The sequence below is a fragment of the Pleurodeles waltl genome, chromosome 8, assembly GCF_031143425.1.
Source record: "Pleurodeles waltl isolate 20211129_DDA chromosome 8, aPleWal1.hap1.20221129, whole genome shotgun sequence".
NCBI classification, from domain to species: Eukaryota; Metazoa; Chordata; class Amphibia; order Caudata; family Salamandridae; genus Pleurodeles; species Pleurodeles waltl.
The window spans coordinates 16983716-16999964 of record NC_090447.1 but is presented as its reverse complement, the minus strand read 5'-3'; the positions used below and the strand labels follow the sequence as shown (position 1 = coordinate 16999964).

General features: G+C 42.6%; 1 protein-coding gene across 1 annotated transcript in view; it reads left to right on the top strand.

Annotated features, from left to right (window-relative positions):
- Window positions 1-16249, top strand: part of LOC138249300 (vomeronasal type-2 receptor 26-like) — a 200991-nt gene that overhangs the window by 5651 nt on the left and 179091 nt on the right. Inside the window, exon 2 of the mRNA XM_069203257.1 lies at window positions 4145-4436. Within this exon, the coding sequence (XP_069059358.1) occupies window positions 4145-4436 (292 nt within the window). The remainder of the gene's footprint in view (window positions 1-4144; window positions 4437-16249) is intronic.

Genomic DNA, 16249 nt, shown 5'->3' with positions numbered 1-16249 from the left:
ACTAGGATTTCTCAAACCTTGAGACCTTCTTTCATGACTTCCATTTTAGACATGTTGAGGTTGGTCACAATTGGTGCTTCCCACAGCTTGAGTAAGACCTGAGGTGGAGAAATACTACCAGTTGCCTGCCTTAGTGCTTGTGCTTGGCAACTCACTTAAATACCATACAATTTTAAGGTTTAGAAGTTGTTTTCAATGTTGTCAACATCATGTGGATATGTTGATTTGGTATTGATTTTGGTCAATACTCCCATCAACAAGCATGCTTTTGTTTGTTTTAGGTGGCATCAGTAGATGGCCATAGTGTCTTACCACCACTTTGGCCAAGACCTGACACTCAGGCCCTCATTAAGAGTGTGGCGGTCCTACCGCCACAGTCCCAGTAGTAAAGACCGCTGCATTATGAGTTTTGTGGTTTGGCCGAAGCCAAACTGCCAAACCGCCGCCAGTCCCAAAAGTGCGGTCAAACCTGCGCTTCTGGTGGTGAGCTCCTCCGTGCCAACGGCATGCCCAACACTGCCAGCCGTATTACGAGGCAGCAAACCGCCAGACACCCTGTTGCTGGCACACACATCCCCACAAATCCACCCACTTGCAGGCACACATCCCCACGTGTCCACACACTTGCAGACACATAGCCCCACATGTCCACACACTTGCAGGCACACACCCTTCCCAACCGAATGCATACATACCGACACCCCAACCCAACCGCACGCATACATACAAACACCCCTGCCCAATCCCATGCATATATCCAAACACCCCCACCCAACTGCACGCAAACATCCAAACACCTCCACTCGCCCACACACATACTTCCAAACACCCCCCTCATTCAGACACAGACACACATCCTCATCACATCAAACACAAACACATGCACCCCCACCCAACCAAACACAAACAGACATGCACCCCTGCTCGCTTGCATGCATACCACCTCCTCTGCATACATTCACACACACACCCTCTGCTGCATACAGTCACACACATCCCCTTCCTCATTCATTCACACACACATACCCTCTTCTGCATAAATTCACACACACCCCCTCCGCATATAATCACACACACACCCTGCATACAGTCATACACGCACTCCCTCTGCATACATTCACAAACACCACCACTCATGTATACAGTCACACACACACCCCTCCGCAGTCACACATGCACACCCCCTCCACATACATTCACACACACAACACCATGCACACATACAGTCACATACACACACACGCACGCACATACATTCTGACACACACACACACACATGCTCACACACACACCACACACATGCACCTACTACACACACACGGTCGGTCCACCTACCTGTCTGGGCCACGCAGCAGCCCACATTGAGGTAGTCGTCCAGGAGGGGAAGATGTCAGCGATTCCACCGCCAATGCTGCACCGCCATGCAAGGACCACTGTGCCATATTACTGATTGTAATATGGCGGGCGGAGTATATCCGGTGTGGCAGTGCTGGCGTTGGAACCACCTCTCACCCGCCATCGGTCAGGCCGACGATGCCGGATTTCTGCCTGTTTACGGGCAGGAATTAGTTGGTAACACTTAATGCTGCGGTCATCTCTGTTGGCAGTCTTTTGGAGCCCACTTCAACGGCAGTCTTCGCAAAAGGAAGCCAAAGTCGAAATGAGAGCCTCAGTATTCATAAACGTGTACTTTTTCCCTGCCTGGGTCCACGATGGAATAGACTGGCAGGTTTCTTCTTGTGATGACTGATTGATATTAGAGGGTGGCAGTGGATTCTGTTTGTCTTGTTTCAAAGTGCTTTGTCCACACAACATTAATGTCTGTATACTCCTACACAGGAAGGAGTGTATTTTTGGGGTGTCCTAATGTCCTTTAGAGTGTTGCTTTGAATGTTTCTGTTCTCTAGGAATTAACATCTACACCTGAGGAACTTCAAATGCCTCACAATGACACTTCATGATGTTTTTTGGTTATGCTATTCATCGGGTGAGGTATTTCACACTTGTGCCAAATAAAACGCTTAGTATTTATCACATGTGCCACACAGCACAACACATTTGATAAATAATGATTCTGCAGTGCACAGTAAAAACTCATACAGACTGATTATGAGTGTGGAGCTGCTTACAAGTGGGTTTATTAATTTCGACCCATGCATAAACCCCTGTTTGGAATTACGAGTTTGAAGGTATTTAACACATCTGATATCTATCAGGTGTGTTAAATAACACCTAAACTTGTAAAGAAGTCCTATAGGTGTTATTTTTCAAACCAGTTAAATGACAATACTTTGCAGTACATTATTCATCTGGTGTAATAAATATCACTTACTATGAGTTTCATGTGAATAACATGCATATATTAATGTTTAAAGCACTAAAATCCACATTTTATGGTAAATACCATGTGATTTTCCCCCGTTACATTTTGCCAGGGGTGACATGCTGAAGTTTCTTGAAGGTTGAGATATTTAACTCATTCCATAATTTGCAACTTGTAATTCTAACCTCTGTACATTTGGGGATTTATGCAGGGGTAGAAAAGTGACAGCCCACTCTTGATCAGACCCACAATCAATGTTATTCAATACGTCATTTCCTGAAACCTGTGGTATCAGCATTTTCCCTATGTGCAGCCTTGGTGGTATTTACCTCTAAACTCATAATTAAGGCCTTGGTGTTAAAACACTATGCTCCCAGTATAATGCCAATCATGGGGTGGATCGTGAGATGCATGTGTGAGAAAAAGTTGCAGCTTCTCATTTTGGATACAGAGGAATACTTTGTTTATATATTAACAATCAGATTAATTTATTTGGATGTTTCTTTATAGACAAGTTGTTTGTTTTAATGATATCTTGGAAATGTCATTATTGGGGGCATTGCTGATGTAGGCAGGTAGCATATCCAGACCTTGTTTTCATTACCTGCAAAGGATCAGGATACATAGTCAGGGATTTTTTTGTTTTAGGCGAGAGGTAGAGGGACATGCAAATAGGTTATAAAGCATTTGTTTAATGCAGCTTGAATCCCAGAAACTAAGGGGCATATTTAGGAAAAGCACTTTTCTTGCACCCCTTAGCGCTCCCCTAATGCTAATATATGTGCTCCATTTTTAATATATGGGGCACCGTGGCGGCAGTTAGCAGACTAGCTTCTGAACTTTTTACGCTAGTCCTGCGCTTTGCAAGATTAGCGTCAAACATTTTGAAGCGAATCCTGCAAAGCATCCAGAGGCCCATTGTAACCAATGGAAGCCTCCTTTTAACACCTGCTCTGAGCCCCTTTGGAAATATGGCGTGGTGTTTTTGGCCTGCTAACGCCATGCTGATGTGGAATTAGAATGGCACTAGGGGCTCTGAAATTATGTACCATTGGAAACCGCATAGCAGCCGGTCATCCCAGGAGCTTCATGTGTTGAGTACCACTTGTTGCCTATAAGCAAAGACTATGGACTCTCCAAATGTAGATTAAGAGAAACATTAGTGCAATCCAACAAAATTGTCTCTCTCTAACCGTTTAGCAGTGTGTCATCAGAATGTGCAGTAGTATGAGGAATGTGGCATCCGGCGAGAGGGGATGGGCAGTCGCAGGAAAGGATGGGAGTGGTTTTGTTGCTACTTATTCTCAGCTTTAGAAAGGCGATCTCTTGGGCCTAGTATACATAGAAGGAATAAAACTTGCAGCCCCATGTGTCTATTTATATGGACAACTGGAATAGCTAACCATTAATACATGAATAGACTTAGAGAAATGAGCCATGGGCAGAAATGTGCACTCAATTCCAACCAGTTCAGTGACTTGCCAGGTATTTCTACTCAAAGCTCTTTGATGCACTCTTTGCTTCAAGGGAAATGATCACCCCAGGAACTTCGGAGTTTGTACTATAAGTTATATCAATGCAGACAGTTTTGAGTTGTCACTAGAAGGACAATCCCCTAGTTTGTATATTTGATGATTTCTTTAAAAAGTCCTGTATTTCCTCTATAATTAAGAAATAGATCCTAGCCACCAATGATGTTATTGTTTCTTAACCAATTCAAAGAAAAATATATTTTTGTGATATGAATCAGTATTCACAGTTTATTCTTTGCTGAGTTGTCTCTTTGGTTATATACTAATCATTATTTACACTAACATACAGATTCAACATCCGATGCTACAGGGATGTGCTGGCCATGGTTTTTGCTATTAAAGAAATAAATGAAACTCCTGACCTTTTACCAAACATTACCCTTGGGTTCCAAATATTTGATTCCTGTACGTTGGAGAGCAGAGCTATTGGAGGTATACTGGAGCTCCTAACAGGAAACATGAGCCTCGTTCCAGGATACAGGTGTCCATCACTCCCAGCCCTGCTTGGAATCATTGGGGAGACCATGTCATCTTTAACTGTCCCAATGGCGAGGGTTATGGGTCCACTTCACTTCCCACAGGTAAGGACCCCATGTGAAATGGAAGAAACATTCTAGTGCAATAGCGTGTGCACTTTGAACACCTGAAGTGTGCATGCTTGGGTAATTTCCAAGGCATTCTAACATGTAAAGTGTAATCATCTTGCTTAAAAACTGCTCATACAATGTAAAACTTTACTACAACTCCTCCATAAAATGCATTATTATGTTACAACTTCTTCCACATTTGTGTCTACAAATATATGTTTAAAAATCCTTCAACAGAAATGACACAACCAGTTGTCCTTATTACCTCCCCCTGCTTGGACACCAGTATCTTAGCACCTGCATGCCTGCTTTTCATTCTGGTTCATACAGCTCAAATTAGAGTTCTTACCGACAAAAAAGCTTGTTTCTATTCATAAAATGCTTGCTCTCCCCCAACCAACTAAAAATGTTACCAGAAACGATAACAGCTGTGAAATTAATGCAATCGTTCTGAATCAAGTCCATTGAAGATTCTCATCCCAAACTGCTGTAGTACAGACTGAGGAGCCTGTTTACTAATCGCGTTTTGCAGTTCACTTAGTAGTGCTACAGTAATAATCCTAAAGTACTACAACATGCTATTCACAAAACTCTCCTATCTCTTGTAAAGGGACATCCTCAAAAATGTAAGTTTACCACCTAGTAATACATGTAGGAGGGACCAGGGGAAGTGGCTGGACAAGAGGTATGCTTACCTGGTGGAGTAAGAAGGGGTATAGGGAGGATTAGGGAGGGGTTAATGGAGGAACATGCATTCATTCACAAAAGAGTTATGGCCTCATTAAGAGTTGGACCGCCAAACTTGCAGGTAGGAAGCCACCGCAATAGTGGTGGCATCCCCCCTGCCCTATTACAATGTTCCCGCTGGTCAGCCCAGAAGGAAAAGTGCTACGAGATAGCACTAGTGCTATCTCATAGTACATAGGCTGCTCACCAGCACCCTCAGAATGCACACTGTATTCAAAGAAGACAGTGCGCATGCCAATGGTGCTGGGCAGGGGGGGCCCCCAGCACACCCTCACCACCAGGGATTCCATGCCGGTCAGACTGCATTGGAAAGGACGGTGGTGAGGTGAGTTGTAATCAGCCAGGCAGCACTGAGTTCAGTGCTGCCCTGCTAAGTACAACTCTGACCGCCGTCATGCAGTTGGAAACCATGGTCCTGGCGGGGACAGCGGTCCTTTGGCGGGTACACCCACCAGGTTCGTAATTGGGTGGTCAGACCACCTGTAGTGCAGTGGTCTGACCATCAACGTGAGTGTGGCAGTCCTCAGACCACCACACTCATATTGAGGCCCTAAGATTATTTCTAGTCACAAACTGACATTTTAAAGCGACTGCAGCCAACCAGGGATCCAAAGCAGAAGTACAAGAATCCGGCTCAGAGCTGGCATGTATCCATCACCAGACATGTCCTTCCAGTGGTAATTCAACACCCGCCCATAAAAAATAATGGCCATAGGGGATTTTAAAAAAAAACTCATAGGAAATGATGTCAAATGAAATACATTTATTATAATAGGTAAAATATACATAAATTGAATTTCTGGTTACACAAATGTGAAAATAAAAAAATATGTATTATTTAATTATAAAGAATTTTAATAATCTTTGTGGAATGTATAAATTAAAGTAACAATGTTTTTTCATTAAAATGTAATTACATTAATATTAATTAATTCTATACATCATTTTTAATATTTACTATTGTGTGATAATAATGTAAACTTTTTACTTCAAATGGAAATTTATTTAGTAACTTAAAAATCAGAAAAATGCATTTTATTTGTGAAATATATTTAAACTAATTAAAGATTTGATTCAAAATGATGTTAATATTGCTCTGGCACATTAGAATTTTGTTAAACTCAAAATAACCATGCATAAATAATTTACATTAATGTTTACTACAAAGATATTTTCACTATTTTTTCTATTTAACTATACACTTTTTTTACTTTTCCCTATACTCCATCACAGACAAACTCCACAGTTGGTGTGGAGATATCCCTATGGTAAAGTGAAGGGAAAATTAGAAAGGTTTATTAAACTTCACAACAAATGAATACAAAGATTTTTTGTTAAATAGTAATATAAATTAATGTTACATATTTATTTCAAATTGAGAACAAAACAACAAAACTACTACCAACAAATCTGAATGTCATTTGATATGGGATCAGTGATGTGATCAATAATATAATTTTACATGTCATAAGTAACGTGATATGTGAACTCATAAGTGATAGGACAAAATTTGTAGCTAGGTCAATAAACTATACCTGGTGGATTTCAGTGTTTTTCATTTTAAACATTAGTTTTATGTTATTACCACACCTAACTATTATGTCACATTAGCTTTTGTTTAAAAGTGAATGTCTGTGGTTTATAAAACTAAGCTTTGTTTCTGAATTAGATCTTATTACCATATCTATTTATAACAAAGTTTTAACCCTTTTGCCTCCACAAATTGCTAGGTTTGTTTTGTGACGGTAAATTAAAATCTTAGTACCATACCTAACTGGAGTACTGCGAAACCTGTTATAATTCATGTAACTGATTTCAGATCTATCTTTGCTTGCTTGTGCTTTCTTGTACTATATCCCTTCCACATTGATCCTAAAATATGCAACGCCCTACTACTTCAGATAAGAAGGATCTTCGAGTAAACCCCTCCTCCCCCAAGACTAGCCTCACACATTTGCAAAGCGCCACTGGTCATAGTGCACCATACACATACATATAACATAACATATTTTTCCAAATCTAGATTCATAGTCTCAAAATTAAATTGTTCTTCAGCTTATGGTGATGATGTGAATAAACGGACAAAATGTTACCTAGTTAATACACTTTGCTCACTTATTCATAATTATGTATGTTATATGTAGCTTAAAAGTAATTGTTGGTGACATCATCCCTGCATGCATGTCCCTTTGCATCTCTTGCAGCATCAGGTCCTGGAGGTGATAATCAAGGAGGATTTTCTATATCATCTTAATCAGATTCATCACTTGCAGGGACAATTAGGAGTTTCTTACTGATGGTTAAATAATGCTTCATCGCACAGGTGGCCATACTCTACAGCATATTTTTGACCATTCTACAGGGCACCTCCACTTCTGTGCAGACATTGGAATCTGCATTTAAGTGAACCAAATGTTCATTCTATAATGCTCCTCCTTGTTTGTTTATAAGTAGCATGGTATCTCCTTTGACCTGGTGTTCAGGAAGTAAATGAAGTCATGATCCAGTATTATAATGCATATACACTGTCACCAGAAATGTAACAAATGTGTTGTAGAAATATTAAAAGAAAACCCGAATTGACCACTAAGATTATACTAAAATAGCAATTACCTAACTACCATCTGTCTCCAACCTATACTCTTTCTAGTCTCACATATAGTCCAAAGTGTTTAAAGATGTAAAAAGCTCCCTGTAAGAAAATCCCTATGTTTGCATGATAACTCTCATGTTTTGGACTGACGCTATTTGTTTTTGGACTGTGGACAATGGGTCCTGCTAACCAAGCCCCAGTAAATGTACTCTAATCCCTAACAATTTGTTCAATATCCTAATTTGACCATTTAACTTACCCCTAAGTCCCTAGTATATGGTACCCATTGTGCGCAGGGCAGGCAAGTTAAATGTCACTAGTGAACTGTAGCACCTATTATGCCACCATTAAGGTGACGGTACAAAGCACCCCCTGCAGCCCAAGAATACAGTTTTAAAACTGCTGATTCAACATGGCAAAATAAACCATGTGTCAGGCCTAAACCTTCCTTTTCCATTCTTAGAAATCATGTGTCCTTAAGTGTTACTTATCCTGGCAGTGAAAACTCTCCAAAGTCATTTTCACTGGCAAAGCTGGCTCTCCCATAGAGAAGCACTGGGTTACAGTATAACCTCTTGTAATGCATACATTCTAATTAGGAATAGAAAGAACAGTGATTGAAGAAGTCAAATTAATGGTAACTTAAATTCCATCTAATCAAGTTAGATTTCAAATCACTATTAATAAAATACCATTTTAAGAATGTTGTCATTTTCCTGCTTAAAGCCTCCAAAAGCCTTTTTGGAGTTAATCTCCAATGGTCAGCTGGCAGCCTGTTGGCCACATAGAAGGAAGTTGCAAGAAAAGTGGATTCTCCGGTTTAACTTCTGAATTTTTGCCCACTGAAGATGTGGGGGGAGGGAGTTGGGTGTCAGAGGCTAGGCCCCTTCCAAGGCCAGGCCACTTAGCATTAGTTGGTGTTATGGGAGCCAAAGAGAGGAATTTCAGTTTTATCAGAGTTCCATTTAAACTGGCTGCTATGCATCCATTCAAACACCGCCTGCATGCAAACATTGAGGCCCTGATTCTGAGACTGGCGGGCGGCGGAGGCCGCCCGCCAGTTTCCCGCCGACAAAATACCGCTCCGCGGTCGCAAGACCGCTGAGGGTATTTTGAGATTTGCCCTGGGCTGGCGGGCGGCCGCCAAAAGGCCGCCCGCCAGCCCAGGGCAAATCTACCTTCCCACGAGGACGCCGGCTCAGAATTGAGCCGGCGTAGTGGGAAGGTGCGACGGGTGCAGTTGCACCCGTCGCGTATTTCAGTGTCTGCTTTGCAGACACTGAAATACTACGTGGGGCCCTCTTACGGGGGCCCCTGCAGTGCCCATGCCATTGGCATGGGCACTGCAGGGTCCCCCAGGGGCCCCACGGCACCCCCTACCGCCATCCTGTTCCTGGTGGGAGACCCGCCAGGATCAGGATGGCGGTAGGGGGTGTCAGAATCCCCATGGAGGCGGAGCGCGCTCCGCCGCCATGGAGGATTCTGTAGGGCAGCGGAAAACCGGCGGGAGACCGCCGGTTTTCCCTTTCTGGCCGCGGCTGAACCGCCGCGGTCAGAATGCCCTTAGGAGCACCGCCAGCCTGTTGGCGGTGCTCCCGTGGTCGGTGTGACCCTCTGAATGTCTTTCCCACTGAGGAAGAGCCCCACTCGAATGCAAAAAGCAACTGGGTGTCATCCGTGTAAGAAATTATTTTTCATATGTAGGATTCTACCATTGCAGCCAGAGGAGTTATAAAGACTTTTAAAAAAAGTGAGGCTCAACGAGGAGTCCCGCAGCATTGCAGAAGTAAAATGGGCTACCCATACTGACTGTCATCTGGAATCAAGGAACAACTTCACCCAATCCCACACTTTACCACCCTGGAACTCCCCCCCCCCAAGTTGGTGAGTTGTAAGAGAATCATAAATGGGATGTTATCAAAGGCTGCTGAAAGACCTAGCAGGATCAGTGCCACATTTGTACCTTGAGCCTGGTACATCTTGCTATGGTCTGATATTTCTAACAGTGCAGTCTTTGGGCTGTGGCATGGGGACAAAACTCTGATTGACTAGGGTGCAACAACTTCAGTGGCGTGAAAAAGAGCTTCTTTTTGTATATGCTGAGTAAATTTCATTCCCATAATTAAAAGCCATTCAAGATATATATCATAGAACCTGGTATGAATCAAAGTGGAAAAGAACAAATTTCTTTCATGTAGTATTTTAAAGCAGAGTTGTGTCATGGCTTGTGTACTATAGAGTCTTTATACATCAGACACAGGATGTGAAGTGTCAAAGTTCAATCTTTTCCTCTTAAGTTAGGACCAGCTCACAGACATGTGCTGCAATATTCAGACAACCCATTGAATGTGTTTCAGACTGCTATTGGGCTTCAGAGATCTTTTGCCACTCTTCCCCAGTTTAACCTGAAAAAATATTTGTAGTAAAAGACTGTGCAAAAAATCATCTTCTGTAATTTTTGCTCACAAGATACACAAAACAGGCCAGCTGGCGAATTGTTACACTACAAACACTTAACTGTCTAATTTGAAGGAAGGGGTAGTTCCATGCAACAGTATGTTTTTTTGTTTTTTTAAACTCAACTCTCTGATTTATGGGTTAATCTCCAACATAGGTATAAAGGACAACATAGTAGAGTTATTTTCTTCATTTCTTGAGGTCAGGACTTTTCATGTGCTTGATCAGATTTGTTATTCAGACATTTTCTTGTTGAATTGTGGGGTACCACGGGGCTCAGCTCTGAGCCCTACTTTATTTATTATTTATATTCGTCCACTTAGTGAGATAGTATGTTCTTTTGGGTTGTCAATTATTTTGTACATGGTTGACACCCACATAGTTATGCCTATCTCCTCAGATCATAGTTCAAATCTCTATCATCTGCCCCCCCCGGCCTAAAGGATGTGCTAATTGGACGGTCGACTGTTGCCTTAAATTTCATGGCAACAAGACCAAGGTAATGTTCCTTGACAACATGATAAAGGACCAAACACTGACACTCTGGCCCGAAAATCTTTGGAACCCACCCTGCCTAAAATGCCCTATAAAGACTGTGGGTGTCTCGCTTGACAGCACCCTCTCTATGGAGTGCCACACCAAGAATCCTGCAGCAAGCTGTTTTGCTTTTTACAGAATGCTGAGGAAAGTGTTGAATCTTCTACCCTTTCCTACAAGAAGAATTATTGTTCAGGCTTATGTAATCTCTCGCTTGGACTATGGGAACTTGGATCTTCTCCTTATGTAATGAAAACATTGCAGGTCATCTAAAATGCAGCATCTCATTTTCTCATGAATATACCTAGGCACCAATGAGCTACAAATGCTTTGGTGGATCTTCACTGGCATCCGGTAGAGCAACAGGTGTAATTTATAGCTCTATGTATTGCACCAAGAGCCTTTTATAAGAAGGCCCCCCCAACTATTACAATTTGTGGTCACACTCTTCACTCCTGGCAGGGCTTTGAGATTGGCCAGTGCCCATCGCTTGTCAGTACCCAATATTTTCAGGGCAAGATAAGGAGGGTGGTCATTTGCTCATTTGGTCACTAAGTTGTGGAACTCCCTGCTGAACAGGCTGCGTCAAACAAATATAGAATCCACCTTCATAAAGGCACTGAAAACCTGGCTATTCACATTTTAGATGGTTCCCTGTCTGGAGTCTGCTTAGAAGGTAGCGGGTTGACTACAGTGCTTTGGGTAGCCAAGCACTCCATAAATCCAGCAGAATAGTAAAGAATAGAATCCTAACTCTGATGAGGACGGTTGGTTTCTCTCCAACTGGTCATTATCAGTGATGACTCTAGCTCATGCAGTTTGATGGTTTTCCCAAATCCATCTCAACGAAAAGAGAAGAGTTGCCCGTTCTATGTATTTCCCCTTCTGAGGAACCAGGAGTTAAGGTTGTGACAGCTGCACACTAGAGGTCAACACCAAAAAAGAGAAAGGACATTTAATAGTAATCAACATGCAACAAAACATAGACTGTTGTCTTCACTAAAAAAGCCGAAGGAGGTTCTTGTATACTTCAGATTAAACAAAGAGAAACAGTGTATGTGTGTATAGTACTTTAAAAAAAGAAACAAAAAAGAAACATCTTGAGACAGAAAGAAATGGCATTTTGTTGCATGCACAATAGTACCATCAGCAGGGGAGAGAGTACAGGAGGGTGCAATTAGCATTCCTACAGGAAGGAGACAATTAAGGAGACAGGAGTGAAGGAGTCTGGCACAACCTGATGCCAGACATGCTCTTGTCCTAGTGGTAGTCTGCAGAAGGACATTCCAGAGCTTGGGAATGGAGGTGGTTATGTTACGTTATGTGTATTTGTAAAGTGCGCTATTACCTAGGCCTGCCTATTGTAGGTTGGCTACAGGAAAAGCCAGGTGTTGAGCTTCTTGCAGAATTCAAGCAGAGATGAGAAGGCTCTGATGTGGGCTGCGAGGCCGTTCCATGCTTTAGGAGAGATAGGAGAGAGCACCTGTCCTGCGGATCTGGTTCTGTGTATGTGTGGTGTGTGTGAGTAGGAGCTCTGTGGACAGGAGGTATCTGGTGGTTGGTGGAAAGAGGTGGAACTGGTCAGGAATATGGGGCCTTAGTTGTGTATGTCAGGAGTTTGAATTGAGCATGTTTGTGCATCGAGAGGCAGTGGAGCTCCCAGAGTGTGAGCTCTGTGTGGGAGGTTGAAGATGAGTCTGACTGCCCAGTTCTGCATGGAGTGAGGCGATTTTACCTCTATGTGTACGTTATATAAATCTAGAATATAACATGAAATCCATGCAAACGCCTGAAAAAGAACATGTTCATCTCAATCCACGGGCTACATTTTTATCCGCATCATTATTCAAGTTGAAAAGTGAAGAACAATTGTGAATCCCCCATGGAAATACATTCCGAGAAAGTACCCTCCTGTATTAAATTAATAGCAATTATAGCCCCCGATTTCTACCTGCTTACATATAACTTGCCAACTTTTATTTAGCAGAAATGCATTCACCTGCGTTTTTGTCAATTCCTGGTTATAAGTGTGCATGTGGTTGGTCACCACACAAATCAAGGTCTGTGTTTTGCCACCTAAGCAACATTAGATGGAAATCAGTACAGCGCTTGCTTTTTATTTGCTCCGCTTTCTGCGTTTTCAGAAATACGTTTTTAAGACTGATATGTAATGATTTTGGTACTGGGAGGCGCTTTTCAGCCTCTTTATGTGTTCCCAATTGAAGCAATCCTGAATGACTGCAAATTAGGTTCGATTTATGGATCAAACTTGGTATCGCATGAGAAACTTCCAAAGTATTCAAAATTGTTTTATTTAGAGGGTGCTAACTTTTTAAATTACAAAGTATTATTGTGCTTGCTTGTTAATAATTACGAGTGTTCGATTTATTGGTGTTTTCAATGACTTGACACTGTATATTGTTGATCTTAAGTAATCAGGACACAGGAATACATTTATTCATTCAGTCACATCACATGCCTACAGTGGCTTCCAATAACATTAAGGATCAAAAGGAAAGTTTGCTGTTTTCTTTAGAAAGGTAATGCGCCTGGCCAGCCCCCACCCCCCCTTCCCTCCCACCCTTATCCGGTCTTATCTGTTGAATGAGCTCTAACTCTCAATGTTTGAGAAACCACTGACATTCCGAAAGCACCTACTCATCCCTCTTTCTGCATTTTTATTGCATTGTGCTCAACTACGTTATCTATGAAGCTCCTAGATATACATTGGTGCCAGAGCACTATGTGCAAATGATAAATCAATCACTCAATCAATCAATTACAAAATAATAAATACATGAATTCCTCATATATGTGTTCACAGACTAGTTGTTGTGGATAAAACAATGAGGCAAGATATATTATTTCATGCTGCCTGGATATCTTTTTATGACAAGTACCAGACAGACAGATCGTCCGAGTTCTAAGATCACACTACCCCAAAGCAACATGTATTAGCGATGTCACGGTGCTTATGTATCTGACCTCTAAGAGATGATGACATATGATTGGTTCCGCATATCCATTGTTAATATCCATTCACCACCTCATCCAACCCTTCCGCCCGTCTCAGCTTCTTCCTTTGATGAGCGGTCTGGGGCTCCCAGGTTATGTCCAGAGCCGGACGTCAGAGGAAAGGGAGTCAGCACTAAGGCAAGGAACAGAAGAGCTGATGGAATGAAGATCTTTGGTTGATGTTCCGGCCAATGCCCATTGTGACATCAGTAGTGGGTCATGGTGTTGATGCATGATGAGCCCCGAAATACATCCGGTCCCCTCATAGTTGAATTCCGTTTTCCCCTCTTACGTCAGAGTACTCACCTCCTTAGTCTTTGGTTTCCCAGGCAGAGCCCAGCCATCTCAGGTGACCTGTCACTCCTCGCATGTCTCTGAGATTGCTGACATACAGGGTGCACACATCTGGACATAGACCACTGAATCACCATGTCCTGCACACGTTCTCATGGGGGGGCTGTCTTTGGAAAATGCCAGTAGCCTCCCGCATTCATGCCCAGGCATGTCTTCATCTTCCCAGATGTGAGATGACAACACCACTGCCAGCTGGGCCTTGGATCCCTCCAATACAGTCCTTCTGTGCATGCCTCAGGACCCCCTAGCATCATGACAACTTCTTCCTGGAACAAGGAACGTATTTCTGTCCTGGAGGACTCTCTGCCTGAAAACATCTCTGTTTCAGAGCACTCCACCCAGATTTATCATACTTTCACGCAGCGCACTGCAGCCACCTTGTGGTGCTGCAGGAAAGGGAAGAGGCATGAATGCACCGCAGCTAACATTACAGATCGTATTCCGGTCCGTTCCTTCTGCCGGTGCACTCGGCTGCCTAGCACCAAAGCAGGTACTCTTGGGTCATGTATTAATGATGCATGTATTGCAGACAGGCATTTTATTTCTGCAGGAAGGGACACCTTTCTGCACAAAAACAACCTTCAGAGGCATTTTACTCTTTCTATGTGTGTTGTAGAATGCAGCACACGTACAGGGAGGAAAAAACAAAGAGGAATGAAGATGTTTCTCTTCGTTACATCTCCCCTGGGAAGATGACGCATTTTAACACATTCCCAGGACTACCGCTAATGGTAAATCTGGGAATGCACCAAAATCCATGAGTGGGGTGCATGGGTAGCCACATCCTACACCCATGGAACGTCTCCTAAGAGTAGAGTAATGCAAGGTAGCAATCTGCACTGCCTTGCATTACTCCAGATTTATCAAGACATGGAGGGCCCTACGCGCGGACTATTTATACCGGCAGCCTTCCTTTCCCGTTTACGTTCGGGAACGCGACCCCCGGGTAGGTGCTGCATCTAACACCGGTAACGAAGAAAGTAAGTGCCCATTTTCTCATTTGTGATGCCGAATTGCATCACGACGCTTCTTTCGAACGCTGCAGTACTCATGCATCCAGGTCTTAGGGACCTTTTGCTCTGCCCTTAGCGAGACGCCCGTGGTTTAGCTATATGTACTTCCTTAGCTCAACTTCTCATTTTACTGACTGCGGTGTGATACATGGGGTTTAACTACTCGTGGGTCATTATACCCCCCTATCTTTATCCCCTTCATGTACCTCTTAACTTTGGCACTACTCTTGATTTATTTTGAAATAAAGTATTTCTCCGTTCATTTGTAACTTTCTGAATGTGCTACCTTCATTGCTCACTCCACCTTGCACATGACATTGAGGATGTCCATGAGTATTTCTGCATAAATTGATGACTTACACATCTTTTTACTTCTTTGATGTATGTGTTCAGATTTGGAGTGAGATATATATATGTATATTATTATTTTTTATATTTCACTTTCACTGTCAGTCCCGCATTTCCAAACTATGGTCATTTTACCTTGGTCTTTTATGATAATTATGTAACTACAATATGGTGCCCCCTTCTTTGGCATGTGTTCTCTTACCATCAGATTTTCTGTATACCGGGCGATGGGCCAGCGATATCCCATGGAGCCTATTGTCTAATGGATATGGTAAGCCACCCTATATTTTACCAGCATGGCATGCCTACAACCACCTGATCACTGAGTGTTGCACAAGTTTGTCACCCCCTTTTTTCTACATTTAATCATACTCATCATTCCTGAATACTGGTGAAGTGATGATATACTGAGCTAATTTTAGCCCCCCTCTTTTTCCCATATTTAGGGCGACTGATAGGAAAGGAAAACCAGTCCGGTTTAGTCCTAGCAAGCGACTGATGACACCCAGACTGTGAGTGTTAGTCAACAGGAGTGTAGGTATTTTGTTTTTCTTTTTGAGAAAACTCATGATTTAGTAGGTCCTGAAGAAGCGTCACGGGATCCTGTTGGACCAACAACGACGCGAAACATGTCGACCGCATACTAAGGAGCGTTGGATTACTTCCATCCTCCCTAATTATTCGGATTGTTCTTGTGTGAGTGTCCGGGCATTGTCTCCAGTTTCACTCCCTTGATTTCTTTT